General features: G+C 45.0%; 1 protein-coding gene across 1 annotated transcript in view; it reads right to left on the bottom strand.

The window, feature by feature from the left end:
• LOC147691934 (uncharacterized) overlaps window positions 1-17527 on the bottom strand; it is a 407861-nt gene that overhangs the window by 201377 nt on the left and 188957 nt on the right. The window contains exons 12-13 of the mRNA XM_086939486.1: window positions 11765-11787; window positions 8439-8600 (exon numbers count right to left, since the gene is read on the bottom strand). Of these exons, the coding sequence (XP_086795612.1) occupies window positions 8439-8600; window positions 11765-11787 (185 nt within the window). The remainder of the gene's footprint in view (window positions 1-8438; window positions 8601-11764; window positions 11788-17527) is intronic.

The following is a 17527-nucleotide window of genomic DNA, read 5'->3' as shown; positions in this document are numbered from 1 at the left end:
TCACCAAATTCATTGACCCAGCTGCCTCAACCGTGCCCTATGCTTCAGGGGATGACGCCTTACGGCTCGTTCGCGGGGCAGGCGTTGGGGGTTTTTTGCTGGCAAAGAGTGACATTCAGTCGGCTTTCCGGCTCCTTCCTATCCCTCAGTGGTTTTTGTTGGGTCTCTTTGGTATGCATTTTGGGGGATGTTTTTTATGTTCATAAAGTATTACCCATGGGCTGCTCGGTGTCATGTTCCCTCTTTGAGACCCTCAGTACCCTTCTGCAGTGGCGCTTCAATTTTTGTCAGCGGCTGCTTCTTGGTCTGCCATTACCTTGATTAATTTCTTTTAAGGGGGGGGTGGGGGGGTCAGTCCGGGCAGTATCAGGCGGCTTTGGTAATCTTTCAGGCTAAGACCAGGGTTTGGGCTTTCCTCTGGCGCCGGTTACGGCCGAAGGTCCCTGTACTTTACTGAATTTCTTCGGGATTGGATTGATACCGCGACTATGATGATGCGCTTGCCTGCTGCTACCATGCGGGAGATGACTGATTTAATACGCTTGGTGTTGGGAGTCCACAAAGTGGGGCTGCGGAAAGTACAGACACTTTTGGGGTGCCTCAATTTTGCTTGTTGGGTTGTTCGGGCGGGTAGGACGTTTTTTGTCGACATCTGGGCCTCTCGATGTACGGCGCCGGCATTCCTCATCATTCGTGTGCGCCTTACAACTGCTGTCCGTGCTGATTTGAATATCTGGTTGCGTTTCCTGCAAGATGTCAGTGGCGTGTCCTTGTTTTTTGCGGATGAGGACATGGTGTGGCAGGTGGCAGCTTTTCACGGATGCATGAGGAGCTCATGGCTTCGGCATATTGGGAAGGTCGTTGGTGCGCGGCTGGCTGGCCAGTGCGCGGGAAAGAATAAGGTCGCAGCATTGCGTTTTTTGGAACACTTCCCGTTGTGGGTTGCTCTGTGTATCTGGGGGGGGAATTCAGATTCGCGCCGTATTGTTTCACGGGGCCAATATAGCGGTAGTTGATCTTGTTAACAAACAAAGGGCCCGCGATTTGCGGGTGCTAAAGCTCCTGTGCGGCTTCGTGTTGCGGTGTTTCTAAACTGAATCTTGCCTTTAAAGCTCGACATGCCCCGGGAGCCATTAGTTGTATCGCTGATTCTTTATCTCGCTTTCAAGGGTCCGTATTCCGCGAGTGGGCTCCCGGGGCGGACCTGGAACTAACGGCAATTCCACGGTACGTATGGGACTTTGGGGATTGAGGGTCCACCATTTGGTAGCACATTCCGTAGCTGCCTCTGCACGGCGGAGTTCTTTGAAGGCCTGGCATGAGTTTTTTGGCAGTGGTGGAGATGACAGGTCCGGTCAGGGCTGGGTTAGCTGATGAACACTTTTTATTGCAGTTTGTTTACATTTAGCGAACAAAGGCCTTTCCCTCACGATCTTTTCAGGTTGGCAGGGGTGTCTTTTTATGGTCAGCTTTGGTGGGGGAGGGATTTCGGTTGGGGGGGGGGGGTATTGTTTCGTACAGTTCTGAAAGGGTGGGTAGGCTCCGGGCTGGTGGTTAGAAGCTACGGCAGCCGGTGCCCTTTGATTTGCTTCAGTTGCTTTTATCGCACTGGGAGGTGTGCTGCTATGCTGCTTTGGAGTGCCACAAAAATTTTGTTTGTGCTTTGTGTGGGTATTCTTTGGGGCATTTCGGGCCTCTGATCTGCTGGGTTTGAGGGGTGGAGTGGGGAAGGGTCAGCGGCGAGGTGGTGGGGGGACCATGTCAGGGTACGCCTGTGGCTGAGGATGTCCACCACTGATCAGATGGGGAGGGGTAGGTGGGGTGTTTCTGGGTAGCAGCGGTGTGTATGCATGCTGCCCTGTGGGGGACTGGGAGGTTTTTGTGTCTTCTCCTCGTCGTATCTCGGGGGACAAAATTTTTGTCATACTGATGGCGGTCCCATCATTGTTTCTCAGTGTTAGCTGTCCTCCGCAAGGTTTTGTTGGAGAAAGTAGTCCGCCTTTGCTTTGCCGGACATCTTTTTTGCCCCTAGGTCTTTGGCCCCAGTCGCTGGATAACTAAGGAGGGTGTGGATCCTGGGCACTCTTTTTAACTGGCTGCTGTAGTCGCTGCGCGTCAGCTTTGTGGGAGATCTCTTGGTTTCGGCAGTCTGACACATGAAGTCTCCTGGCATGGCGCAGGGGGCATGCGTTTGGGCGGTATTTTTCTTGCTTTGGCTTCTATGGTTTCAAAGGGTTGGGGGGGGCCCTTCGGGTCTACTGGTGCTGCATGTTGGTGAACACGACTTAGTTTCTCTATCAGGTTTGACCTTGCTAAAGTTCATGTATCATGATCTCGTAGTCATCAAGAGCACATGGGTGAGCACCATGGTGACATGGACGGAGTTCGTGCCTCGATTGCGATGGACTGGGGCAAGGCGCTATTCCGCCATGGAGTAGGCAGGACGCAATGTGAAGAGAACAATACGACGTTTTGTAATCATTTATGTATATACAGTTTGGCTCATCATAATTGGAATATTTCAGAGAAGTATGTATTCTGTGAGGACGGGGTTCATCTATCTACATTAGGCAGTTCTTTTTCCTTCTGGAGCTTAGAGATTTAATGGCCACAGTTCTTCAGGTGCAGTTGTGGGGTGCTCCTTCCCTTCCTTCTTTGGGTGGGGCAGGAAAACGCTAAAGGTTTTCCTGGGTGGCGGTTTTGGCTAGTGGGGTGGGCAGCCTGGAGCGGGTTGGCCATCCTGAAGGGTAGCTCGTTGGGTAATCCTGGGGGTATTAGTCAAGAGTTAGTTTCGGGTTCTGTTAGGTAGGGAGTTTAGGCATAATGTGTAGATTGGAATTTTATGATATAAATAAATAATGAATGTGTTCAAGAAATGTATTATGCACCTGTCTTAAAATAAAGTGGCCTTTCTTGCTCCTTGAAGAAGTGTGGACAGTGATTTCTTGCGCGATGTACAACAATCAGCAAACAGCCAGAGTCCTTCATAAAAAAAAGCTGTTCCAGTTGGCTAAAAGTGGCAGAGTTAGCACTGGAAAAATAAAATGACTGCGTGATTCAAGGATTAGATGACAACACATGAACACGAACTCTCATACCAGTGTGCACACAAACCCTCACACACCAGCTTTCAACGGATCCACAGTAATCACAGTCACAGGCCGTATACACTGACAAGCGCCATAAATAAACTCATACCGTGCACTTCACACATTCCTCAGTCGCTGGCCTGGACAGTCCTTCCTACATCCCTGCATGCTCAGTCGCTGACCCAGGGAGAAAGTTCACAGAGTTGCTTGCTTATTCTCTGGGCCTGAGAGAGAGAGTACCACTACCTTCTACTGTCCTGCTTGCTCAGTCACCATTCCCCAGCGCCAACGGACAGCCTATGTGCACGCTCAGGGCGTGTCTTCTCTGGCCATCTCAGCACGTCCGACATTGCTCTTTGGGCCGCTCCATCTGCTGTGCGCGAGGGAGGGAAGTGAACGCGTGCCATGCGCACACTGGGTTCAAACGTCACAAGCCGTACGAGCACATTGCCTGTCCGGACGTGCTGAGAATTATTGTAAGCAAGGTGGGAAAGCACTACTGGAGCAACTACAGTATATCATTCTTCAGCAGGTGAAAGGATTACATATCAAATAAGCCATATAAGCGATAGTGCCAGAAAGTCAGTACAGCACTAATTTAAAGTACCAAGGGGCATAAGTGAATTTAACACAACTCACAGACAAAGCGCTTTGGAGCTTGGCAGAACAGATTGCAAAATTTAGAGGTTTGAACAATCTATAATTTGGACCCATAAACAGAACTTTCCTTTTATCAGACCTTGACCACCCCAGAACTAAAACAAATGCTCTGCATAAAAGATTTTAAACTTTGATGAAGGACATCATATTTGCCTGGGTGGATTACTACCTTCCAAAGATGCACCCACTGAGGAATACTTATGTAGGCCAAAGCGTCTGAAAAACCTAATAAATACAAACATGGACTTTTTTTTTAGAAGGACGACAGTAGCCACACACTGGTAAATGGACATACAAAGGTGGAATTGTAAATATGTGAGTCAAACTTTGCAGAAGGACACAATGCTCACTTTATCAAGTACTTTTTCTTGTGAAGGAGTTAGGTCCTTGGGTAATGGGAAAGGCTGGACCTTAATTACTATTTGAACATGAGAAGAATGCCCCCCCACTTCTTTTTTAGAAAAAGCTCTTAGTTATAAGCAACACATCAACTTTAGTTAGATATGTTAGGTATATTTATTTGTACCTTACTTTCACAGGTTTTTTGAAAAAATCTTAAATTTACATGTCAGAGAAAGAACACAACAAATAAGACATATACATGTATCAACTTAGACACAACATTTAGCAAAAAAAGAGAAAATCATTACATCAAAAAGTGCATTCACTGTACACAACAAAGCATTTACGTCTATTTCAGACTGTTCCATGATGGGAATCACAATTACTAATCTCAGTGACCATCAATGATAATCATGGGAACAGTGGTGGACAAAATCACAAGTGAAAGGAGATATCACGACACATTAATTGTACCAGTCACTACGAGTCAAGAGTTATTGGTCGTGTTAATTTTGTTATTGGTGCTGCTAGTTTTTATCTCCTTTCTTGCCGACGCGTTTCGAACTCCATACATCAGTTATGGGTTCTCTTCAGGGCCTTGTCATTACTATCTGCATGTGTGTAAAGGAAAAGAACACTATTTAAGTGTCAATTCTATAGCCTCATCTTTTAGGATCGCTTTTGATCTTCTACATTTACAATCCATGTTACCTTAATGGTAGCCGTGTGTATCCTATGTCTTGTTCTGGATCATTAGAGCTGCAGTCTACAAGACGTTAAAAATTCAATTTAGAGTCAAGTTCAGTAATGGCCCTACAGTCACTTCATGCAAAAACACTGCAGGACGTACCTTTGACTTTCTTTTGGGGTTCGTAAGGGCGTCTCCCTATGGCACGGTGATGCTTTAGTAACCTGGGGGAGGGCGAGGAGGAAATCAATACCAGTGGGCTTATGTCCTTTCATACCCCATTCAGTAGATTAATGTGCCGCCCCTACCTCGTTTGGTGCACCGCGGGCTTCGGGAGCGGCTCACTCCATGACAAACAATTTTCACCCGGTTCTTCAATTCTAATTGGGAGTACCGCGTAGTCACTCTCAGTTGAACCTCCGATCTCCTGCACTGTTAAAAAATGGACCGGAGTGTGTTTTAGTCTCCCCTTACATAAACCAGTTATCGTACGATCACTTAGACCCTCCGCTCACCTTGCTCTGTGCGGCTAGCTTTCACCAATGCTTCACTGCGGAGGGCGGCGGCCGGGTTGCCTAGTTACTAAATACGGTCACATGACCGTAGGTATTCTGGGATTTGTAGTTAGTTGGGAGTACGCGCGTACCTGTCAATTGGCCCACATGTGTCGGGGGCGTTATTGTGCCACAGGCTCTCCCCAATTTCACACCCTTCAGTCAAGGGGGACTGTCAAGCCCCCGTGGAGTCCCACACAACTTTACATCATAGTCTAGACACCTCGGAGAGGGAATTTAGTCCGTTTTGCGCACTATTAAATTTTAGAATCAGGTATGCCTCTTTCCTGAGCAATGTATCCTCAATGTCAATCAGACCTTTATTTCCTGTTGGCACTATTGTATACAGTACAGTCCACTTAAAGTCCATTTCACTGTGATTTAAATCAAGGAAGTGTTGGACCATGGGAGCGCTCACGACCTTCTTTTTAATTCGTGACCTGTGTTGGGTGATCCGACTATTGACCTGTTGTGTCGTTTTCCCTATGTACAGCTTTTGGCAGGCACAGATAATTGCGTATACCACGTTTCGTGTCTTGCAATTGGAGAAACCGTTGTTTTTACATTTAACTCCCCTGTGTTCAAATTCAGACCCTTCAATTGTGGATTCGCAAGATATGCAATTTCCACATCTGTGGTGCCCTACAATTGGCTTCAGGCCCCATATCGAGAGTAGATCGCTTTTTGGCTTGGGGGTTAGTACATCCGCTCTGATTACACTTTGGCCAATGCTCTTGTTTTTCTTATAGGCGAACAACGGTCGCGGGAAAGGACATTCAAGTTCCTCTAACTTGAATGTCCTTTCCCGCGACAACTTGAATGTCCTTTCCCGCGACCGTTGTTGGCCTATAAGAAAAACAAGAGCATTGGCCAAAGTGTAATCAGAGCGGATGTACTAACCCCCAAGCCAAAAAGCGATCTACTCTCGATATGGGGCCTGAAGCCAATTGTAGGGCACCACAGATGTGGAAATTGCATATCTTGCGAATCCACAATTGAAGGGTCTGAATTTGAACACAGGGGAGTTAAATGTAAAAACAACGGTTTCTCCAATTGCAAGACACAAAACGTGGTATACGCAATTATCTGTGCCTGCCAAAAGCTGTACATAGGGAAAACGACACAACAGGTCAATAGTCGGATCACCCAACACAGGTCACGAATTAAAAAGAAGGTCGTGAGCGCTCCCATGGTCCAACACTTCCTTGATTTAAATCACAGTGAAATGGACTTTAAGTGGACTGTACTGTATACAATAGTGCCAACAGGAAATAAAGGTCTGATTGACATTGAGGATACATTGCTCAGGAAAGAGGCATACCTGATTCTAAAATTTAATAGTGCGCAAAACGGACTAAATTCCCTCTCCGAGGTGTCTAGACTATGATGTAAAGTTGTGTGGGACTCCACGGGGGCTTGACAGTCCCCCTTGACTGAAAGGTGTGAAATTGGGGAGAGCCTGTAGCACAATAACGCCCCCGACACATGTGGGCCAATTGACAGGTACGCGCGTACTCCCAACTAACTACAAATCCCAGAATACCTACGGTCATGTGACCGTATTTAGTAACTAGGCAACCCGGCCGCCGCCCTCCGCAGTGAAGCATTGGTGAAAGCTAGCCGCACAGAGCAAGGTGAGTGGAGGGTCTAAGTGATCGTACGATAACTGGTTTATGTAAGGGGAGACTAAAACACACTCCGGTCCATTTTTTAACAGTGCAGGAGATCGGAAGTTCAACTGAGAGTGACTACGCGGTACTCCCAATTAGAATTGAAGAACCGGGTGAAAATTGTTTGTCATGGAGTGAGCCGCTCCCGAAGCCCGCGGTGCACCAAACGAGGTAGGGGCGGCACATTAATCTACTGAATGGGGTATGAAAGGACATAAGCCCACTGGTATTGATTTCCTCCTCGCCCTCCCCCAGGTTACTAAAGCATCACCGTGCCATAGGGAGACGCCCTTACGAACCCCAAAAGAAAGTCAAAGGTACGTCCTGCAGTGTTTTTGCATGAAGTGACTGTAGGGCCATTACTGAACTTGACTCTAAATTGAATTTTTAACGTCTTGTAGACTGCAGCTCTAATGATCCAGAACAAGACATAGGATACACACGGCTACCATTAAGGTAACATGGATTGTAAATGTAGAAGATCAAAAGCGATCCTAAAAGATGAGGCTATAGAATTGACACTTAAATAGTGTTCTTCTTTTCCTTTACACACATGCAGATAGTAATGACAAGGCCCTGAAGAGAACCCATAACTGATGTATGGAGTTCGAAACGCATCGGCAAGAAAGGAGATAAAAACTAGCAGCACCAATAACAAAATTAACACGACCAATAACTCTTGACTCGTAGTGACTGGTACAATTAATGTGTCGTGATATCTCCTTTCACTTGTGATTTTGTCCACCACTGTTCCCATGATTATCATTGATGGTCACTGAGATTAGTAATTGTGATTCCCATTGTGGAACAGTCTGAAATAGATGTAAATGCTTTGTTGTGTACAGTGAATGCACTTTTTGATGTAATGATTTTCTATTTTTTTGCTAAATGTTGTGTCTAAGTTGATACATGTATATGTCTTATTTGTTGTGTTCTTTCTCTGACATGTAAATTTAAGATTTTTTCAAAAAACCTGTGAAAGTAAGGTACAAATAAATATACCTAACATATCTAACTAAAGTTGATGTGTTGCTTATAACTAAGAGCTTTTTCTAAAAAAGAAGTGGGGGGGGGGCATTCTTCTCATGTTCAAACACTTTATCAAGTACAGCAAGCAGATGGGCAGTATCAGGAATTGTGAACCCATCATTTGCCATGTCCAGCATATTACGGTAGACCTTAGGATCAGCCAAACTGTAGCTGGTCCAAACCTGAGCCCAGTTGGGCACAGAGTTAAAATAAAACACTGCATTATTATGGTCAGCTTAATTAGAAGCCATTAACAACTTCCCATACAGCACTAGAAAAGAACATGCTTGTTTGAGGGCATAGATAGTTCTCAGAAAATACTCCAAAAAATCTGAAATGTTCAAACATTTTCTGTCCACATTAATGTTTTTCTACTTTTTAATAACCACCAGAAACAGTTACATACCAGGCCGCACTATCACCAGCTTCGCCAGGGCACCTCGTGACCCTCGAAGTGACACCCTGCTAGGTTGTCTTAACTGGATAGGTGATCCTGATACATCAGTCTCTTGTGGGACATCAATCTCCTGGCCTACATCGATATCCTGTGCAAGGAGGCACTTCACTTCTGTTTAGAAAGAAATGAATGTTATGATTATTTCAATATTTAAGTATAACTTATTGAAGAGAAAACCAACTACTAAATGTGAATACATAGAAACAGGATTCAGGCCCATAAAACTCAGGGACCCGCCCACACCTAACTCTGGAGCACTGCATTTTAAGTTTTGGCTTCAAAGTTATGGAACTCGCCACCTTTGGGCATCAAACTTCAGCCACTCATCTTTTTAGAAAACAATTAAAAACCTTTCTGGTTCAACTAAAGACACACTTTCACCTTTTATTTGTTTTTATTCAAGCAACTGGAGACCTGTGGGTGTAAGAGCTCTTTAAAAGTTCCATTTAGCATAAAATTGGACTCAGCTTTCATAACATATAAGCAACTTGATTGATGGTCGAGAGAGAGAGACTGCTGGGTCTGAATTACCCGTGTTTGTATCCAACTTAGGAACAAATAATAGGTCCGATAGTGCCCTGGTTTTAAATACCAGAGTCCAATTCTTGTCCGTCTCCCTAGGAATTTTCCCATTACTACCTTTACCTCCATTCTCTTGGTTAAAAGTGTCTCAAAGAGTTCATCACTCTTCATGAAAAGTCAAACAGGTGATCCTTCTTAAAGGTCTTTTCTCAAGAATTCATGTTCCACAATCAAAACTCTGCTGCAGTGCATTGCATGACAAGCAGTATGTAAACATACAAGATATTTGAAACATAAAATCCTTGCCTACATTTTTCAAGCTGATAAAGTTAGACACCAATAACATATTTAAAGATATGTTTGTGGCTGTAGAGATGAAAAATCCTAGTGCATTGTCAATGTAACCACCTTATCCTTATTTTGATGTTCTGGAAAATTCCTGTGTTTAAAGGTACAAGAGACCCCTGTCAGAAGCCATCAGACGTGTGTTCTAGAAGATTATGGTGTGCTGCTCATCAGTGGAGTGACAGACCCTGGAGGGTTTCTGGGGATCACCCAAAGTGATTCTCCATTTTGTTTTGATTACCTACCACTCCAGGACAAGACCAAACTAATGCCAATACTTGGTGGCAGCCGATGTCCTTGATATTCAACAGGTTAGGAAGGGAAGGGAGGATCATACGGATAGTGGTAAACACTAACAGACAGATTCATCATTGAAAAATGGGCTCGCAAAGGGCCAGATTCTGAGAATCTTCGAGCGCAATTTTTGCATTTGGGATTCATCATCCCAAATGCAAAAATCGGTAATTGCGAATTCGCTTAATTGCGATGAATTGCATTTAAGGAATCTCTATTTGAGATTCCTTAAATGCAATTCATTAACCATTTTTAAATTGCGAAATCGCAATTTCGGGCCGCTATTTACCGCAAGGTCAAACCTCGTGGTAAATAGCGAAAACTTAGACAACTGCTTTTAAATGCATTTTTCTAAGTTGCATGTTGCACACACACGTCCTTTGGACATGTGTGTGCGCAACACCAATGTAGATTACATTTCAGGGGTGCTACAGGGTGTCCTTTGGACACCCCTGGCACCCTTGAAATGGCATCCTTATTTGCGATTAGCAAATTGCTAATAATTGCAAATAAGGAATGTGTAGGAACCGCAATTTATTTAGCGATTCCTACATGAATCCCGTTTTGCAAGTCCTTAATAGCGATTCCTTAATAATCGCTATTAAGGACTCGCAAAACGGGACTATGATGTATCTAGCTGATTAAGCTGTATTCCCTTATCCCCGCATATGCCCATGCACCCCTCCTTCGATTTCCCTTGTACAGCTGAATGCAGTGGCTGTCTGGCTTTGAGTCATCATCCAGAGCAGCGATCTTTTGTTGCACATGCCCGAAACCAGACCAGCTCCAGATGGCTAAGGTGTGCCCTTCCAAGACAGAAATACCTAGAAAAAACCCTGGTCTGGAAACTGGCCAGAGGCACACACCGTAGAGAAAGATTTAGTTCTCGGCCCTTCACTCATATCAGCTGCATTATACTGTGTGTAGGAATGGTCTAACTGGAACCCATAGAAGGAAAGGTAGCAATGTTGCCTTCAAATGGTTGCTTTCGAGACGAAGCCGAACAACAGGAAAATGCATGAGACCATGCTTCTTTCCCTCCAAACGTTTTTTCTACCAACTATGAACGTGATCCCACGTTTGAACTGAGAGGACTGTCCTCAGGGCTAGATACATTATCTTTAGCTCTAACTTCTCAGGTGAACATGCATTGTTATAGCATTGTTACTTTCATTAAATGCTGTTGCTGTATTGTAATGTAGGGAATTCATCACTATCGGTATTTTTGTGAAGGTAACTAATCAAAAGGTGGTTTGAAATGATTCTGTGTGTGTTTGAACCGCAAAGAGAGTTGGGAGTATCCTACCCCAGAAAGGATTCACACTATCTCTTTAAGGGTAAACAAATAACTGTTCTTAATTTCGAGATTTTAATGGTTGCTCCTTTGATAGAAACGAACTATTACAAAACCAAAGTTGCTTTATATCTAGGGAAAAATCACCACCATTTGCGAAAAACATGCTGCTGGATCAAGGGGTAGAGATGATTTTGTAGGGCAAATGTGGCAGTGCTTGGCGTAATCTATGGTGTACACCACAGGCTGATTCTTCAAGAATGTGCTGGTGAAAGTTAGCATGTGCTAAAAATAAGACTGCTCTAGTATTGGGAGTTTAAAGAGCTTGTAAATTGGCCCATCACTCATGGTTAGCAGTCTGCTGGTGCCATTAGAGGGTGGAAGAAGATTATGTCTTCCTGGAGGTCCCCAGCAGAAGAACAGGAGGTAGGATTAGAAGCTAAACAGCCCAAGGCCTGGACAGGTCAGCACCAGTCTGCCATGAGCTTGCAAGAAGAAGAGAGATAAGACTGTAAACAAACCGCCCCTTTTAGGCTCTTATTTTGACAGTAGGGGTGTGAGGCCTAGCAGGTCATTATTAATCAAATGGGGTGAGATGAAAAGGGCTAAATTTATTCTCCCCCCTCCTCGATCTCCGGGTGCTGGGGCAGCCTGAGTTCTGGCATGGAATTAGAACGCATTATCGATTTCCCCCAAGCAAACAATGAAATAACAGACTAATGATTAATTAATGCAGTCCACGCCCCATTCAGTCTGTTGTCCGACACTTATTTTAGAGAAAGTGGCGAAATATGATTTAGACTAAATCTGTCAATCTCACCTGTAGTGCAACTTTCCATTTTTCTTTTCTTCTTGTGGTTCGAATAATGTGCGATAGACACGTGAAAGTCTCAAAACTTAAATAATTTTCAGTTGAGAACCTGATAACAGAAAAGCGAGAACACGTTTGAACTCTGCAGCACCTACTGTAACTTGTATCGAAATATTCATAAATACAGAAACATGGCAATAAATCAAGCAGCAGAATAAAATACAAAAAGAAACTGAGACACCAAATAGAGCAAGCACTAGAAAAACAAATGGGATGGCCTGTGAAGGTTTTTTTTTTTTTTTGCAAGCATATTACGTAAAACTAAGGAGTAAAAAAGCAAACATTTTGATGCTTAAATGGTTCTCGGACATGTTTGCAGTAAAAATAAATATGTTATACCGTTTCTGTGCCTTGAGGGTTTGACATTTTAGTATATAAACAGCCTTCGACCTTTTTGGTTCTTTACAATAAGACGTGTGCTTCTTCATTGGCTAAGCGGTTGGGGAAATGCACATTAATATGTAAAAATGCACCTGTAATGGCCACAAATCTCAAAAGGATTTACAGCCTGTGGTTCAGCCAAAAGCCTCACCCCCCAATGAATCCTCTGCCATAGCATTTAATAACCAATTTCTTCCAGTCCTATATACACAGGAACACTTTTCTGAATGCTGATGTAGCTGGACAGCCCTCACCATCTGTGTCGAGTTCTACGCATACGTTTTACTGCATTCACCAATGTGCCAAATAATTGGAACTTTTAATTACCTGCCTAAAAAATTAATACATTAACTTGGACTACACTCCACCAAACAGTTCTTGTTATTGCCCGACCTCTATTTGTGAAATGTCTCTCCAAGTTCCTACTGGTGACCAACCAATCAAATAAGCGAGGATGAACGAAGTCTACTAAAGGGGATTGATTTATTGCATTCTATTTCACTTATCGGCTAAGATTCATTGAATAACGAGGAATAACCATCCCTTAATAATATGTTTCTTAACAGAAAATATATTAATATTGATGGTAAAACCGTTATCGCGTTAAGTGTTTGTACAATACTGTTGGAAATCTGCCTTTCCTGCTTGGTCACTCCTTTTGTTGGTCTGGTGTTAGATCTACTAAACAGCGGTAAAGTGCCTGTGCTTCCCTTTTAAACATAGTTTAATAGGCATATTTTTAATTGGTATATTTAACATACATATAAGTCCGTAGTGCATGGCATAAAATGTACCCAGGTCCTTTAGGTTAAATATGGATTGCAAGTCATGTCGTCCACATGGCAGGGTGCCTAGTATTTAAAAGTAGGACCCTTACTGGGCCCCTATTTAAAAGTTCTAGCTGCCAAGTAGATTATAAAGTTTAAAAAAAATCGCTCGCAGATGCTTTATTACACCAGGAAGGATCTTGGAAGCACATGGGAGAATTAGAGAAGGGACGTGGGGGGAAAGCGAGGTACCTAACAATTCCAACTCTGGAATTAATTCACATGGGCCACCCAACCCCGACCAACCCCAATACAACCCAAAGACAAACAATCCTACCATACTCCCCATTGCAAAGCATTCCTTGACAGCAACGAGTATTAGCGACTCGGGCTATGATCAGGGGGTGCTGGACAAGATGGGGACCAATAATCTACAATGGGCGCATTTAAGTCCCAGTTCCCTGGCACCCACCCATGTAGCAAACAAGACGGATTTGGCTGGTTTGCAACTATTATCCTGGAACATAGCAGGACTCACCTCAAAACTAGATCTACCAGATTGGAGGGTATTTATTGACAAACATTGGTTAGGCATGTTCCAGGAAAACTGGGCTAGAGAGGCAACACATAGAGCGGGATATGAGTCCTATAGCGTTTTAGCTGATAGGCGGGAAAGGGGTAGGCCCTTTGGGGGTCTAACCATCTGGGTTGGTGTGTACCTTGGCTGTGATGTCAAACAGATAAAAACCTCATCTCGCGATATCCTCTGTATTTTTCTAACTTTCACCTCAAAAATCAAAATTGCTCTGATTAATGTCTATTCACTCCAGGTCAGCTATGGCCAAACCTCCAACACTCTTGACATACTGTCCACTTTCCTTCCAAAAATACCGGACAGCTATTGGATAATTATAGGAGGGGACTTCAATTGTCAATTCGAACCCTTGAACAGTCTCCCCAACAGTATCTCAAGTGAAGAGGATTCAATTTGGGCTATTCCAGAGTCCAATATCTCGCCCATGCGAGATTGGACCCCGTTGGCCTTACAGATGCATGCACTTACAATAAGTCACTCACTAAGGGCATGCAACAGCCGTTTAACATCGGATAGCCAAGGGAAGCCCACATGTAACAGACCAGGGCATGAATCAATCAGACTACATCCTAGTGGACATTAAATCGTGGCAGAAGGCCCTAGATTTTAAGGTCACACCCCGTCATGAGAGCGACCACAAACTAGATGTAACTCCTCAATGGGACAGAAGTGCTCTAGGCGGAAGTACACAATCCACCCTTGGACCTATACAGGCTAATGGAGGCAGAGAATTCGCTGGGAGGAACTTTTGCTATAACAGACTAAGCTTGCCTCTTTAAACCAAAAAATCATCCCCCTACTTGTAGCACACCTCCACTCAGAAACCACTGGTATTACAACCTCCCAGACTATAGTTTCCAGTAACCATCAATACATGCTATTTACTATGGCTCCACTCTTTGCTACTAGTAGAAAGGCCAGGTCAAACAGAAATTCACAGCATCCATGGTACAACAATGATTGTAGAACAGCTAAGTCAGAGCTTCTAGCTGCCATTAAGGAAAATATTAGATTACAAATCTGGCTGAAGGCAGGCCAAAGGCAAGCCCGTCTGCGCCCGTCCGCGCCCTACCGGGCCCAGAACCGCTGCCCGAGCCCTCATATACTCTCAGGCAGATCTTCACCGCCTAAAATGCCCATGAAGCCCACTGGATAACAATGTTGCAACCCATCTCAAAGCGGAAGGGCTACTAAGGCCTTTCAACCAGTGGGCCATCGGTTAGCCACTGAGAGACGCTGGCCCTCCCAAGCCCCTGGCTCTCACTTTTGCCTTGCTAAATACCCGATCATTACAAAAGCACCACTTGGAGGTATTTACACTACTGCAGGATGAAACAATTGACATTTTGGGTATCACCGAGACCTGGCTTGAGGACTCATCTACACCGGACCCTGTAGCATCCATCGCCCCCAACTATGTGGCACTCTATCACAACAAGCCAGGTAGTACCCAAGGGGGTGGGGTGGCCATACTTTACAAAAACTCCCTGAAGGCCGAGACCTTCCTCACAGAAAGCATTGAAGGGGCGGAAATATTAGCAGCTAAACTCCACTCCTCCTCAGCATGTGTCACCATCTTGATCGTGTACTGTCCCCCAAATCCATCGCCCAAATTTATTAAGTGGCTGACGGAACTGGCACACGACCTATGCTCACGTTACCAATGCCTTCTCATGCTGGGAGATTTTTAACTTCCATTGGGAATTATCTCCCAAAGAGAGCCAAGCCAACCAATTAGACGAGGCGCGGACCGCCTTGGGACTCTGTCAATCCGTTACCGGCCCCACCCATGTAAAAGGTCATACATTGGACTTAGTCTGGTCCTCCCAGCCCCTCATCGGCCCTCCAGTTATCATTCCATGCTCTTGGTCCGACCACCAGATCATCTATGGCACCCTCCAGCCTCCTAAGCTGGGATTTTCACCACCCCCGAGTTGGAGAATAATTAGAAGCTGAAATAAAATCAGGGCAGACGCTCTCGTCTCCACCCTTAGACTACCGAGCCGGCCAGGCTACCCTCCTGGGGATACCAACGCACAAAATAGCGCCCTTACGAAAAGACTAAACACTGCCATCGACACCTTCGCACCCACACGGAGGGAAAAGATCAGAGACAAGGGGAAGGGGGCCCCATGGTTCAATGAGAACCTTCGCAGCCAAAAACAACAGCCTTGCCAAAGCGAAAGAGCCTGGCGGAAAGTATATGACCTAATCGCTCCGTCAAAATATCTTGAAGCTTTCGCGATATACAAAAACGCTATCCAACCTGAGAAAGCTGTCTTCTATGAAAATAGAATTACATCTGCTCATAACACGCAAACAGAAATGCTCAAAGTCCTGAAAGAACTTAGACAGGTTGAAGAGCAGAAGCCTCCCTTCGGCAAAGAAGACTGCGATAAATTTCAAACCTTCTTTGCCACCAAAGTGGAGGATCTTCTGACCACAATTGAGAACACTCCCAGGCTCCCATGCCCATTAGAACCAATACTCATTTGTCGCGCTGTGGAGTCAGTCCTCACTTCAATCCCCCTGCTTGCGCACAAAGCCCTGGCCCCACTTCTAGGACGCGTAAAATCTGGCTCACCACCAGACCCCTGTCCACCTAGGACCAATAAGATGGCCCTCCCTGGGATTGAAGACGAGATTCTATCATTTTTTTTTTTTTTTTTTGAAAACCTTTATTATGTAAAGAAATTACAGTTACAGACCCACAACCACGGAGGCTGGTCAGTCGAGCATAATAACATCAACATCAAGTTACACAGCTCATCAGCCGACAACCCGGGGGTTCGGCAGCGATACTTCACGAGTACGTACAAGCCTGTAGTGTGGTAGGATTCATAAAAGGTTCTACATTTTGTATTTTATTTAAATAACCCACTAACAAAAAAACACCAAAAAAAAGAAAAACGAGGCATGGTTATATATAAACAGGTAGTTCCCTATGGCTGGGGGGAGACGGGTGAAACACAAATGTCAATGAGAATGAGGAGAAATATCGAAGAGGGCACGGGGGGGGGGAACCTAGTAGCAACCAATACAATGCAACCAACAAGAGCTGAGTATCAGGAACGCACGATCAAGGAAGAAGGAGCGGATCCGGAAGGTCGGTGAATGGGGGGGTACAAATCTCACCACAATATGCATTCCATTGTCCCCATATCCTACCCCATTTCTTGGGTCTGTCGCGGGAAACATACACAACTTTCTCTCTGAACATGGACCAATCCATATTCTCCTTCCAGCACAGGAGCGTCGGTGGCCTTGGGGAACCCCATAACTGGGCTATGTCACGTTTAGCAACCATATTACCCAGTGTGACCCATTGAGTTTGAGCAACAGTGCAATCATTCGGTTCCCAAACATTCAACAGACAGCGCCTGGCTTCAGGCAACAACACTACACCCGTCACTTCACCCATAACCACATGCACTCGGCGCCAAAATGCCGCCACCTCCAGGCATTCCCAAAGGATATGCCGAAAAGTGGCTAGCATACCACATCCGCGCCTACACAACCCGCCCACAGAGAAACCCATATGCATCAGTTGAGGACCCGTGACATACACCCGATGCAATATTTTAAGATGCACCAGTCTGAGACGTGTCAGGATCGCAACCTCCTTAGGAGAAGAAATCGCCGCCTGCCAATCCTCATCGTCCAGTTCTAATCCGTCTCCGGTCCAGGTAGTCCGCAACTGCAAAAGTAGATCCGAGCGGTCATTAATAAGTTTCTTGTAAATGAGGGATATAGTGCTATCGGGGACATATCCATCAAGCACCCTATCCTCAAGGGGGGAGGCCTCCGGAATAGAAGCGTCAGCCGGAAAAACCGATTGAATCGCATGGCGACCTGGAGGTACCGGAAATACTCTCTATCGCTCAGTTTATATTCTTGCTGTAGTGCCTCGAAGGTCTTGACTGCACCCTTGGCCCAGAGGTCGCCCACCTTACTGATACCAATAAGGTC

This window comes from Lissotriton vulgaris, chromosome 9, assembly GCF_964263255.1.
Source record: "Lissotriton vulgaris chromosome 9, aLisVul1.2, whole genome shotgun sequence".
NCBI classification, from domain to species: domain Eukaryota; kingdom Metazoa; phylum Chordata; class Amphibia; order Caudata; family Salamandridae; genus Lissotriton; species Lissotriton vulgaris.
This window is presented reverse-complemented; position numbering and strand designations above follow the sequence as displayed.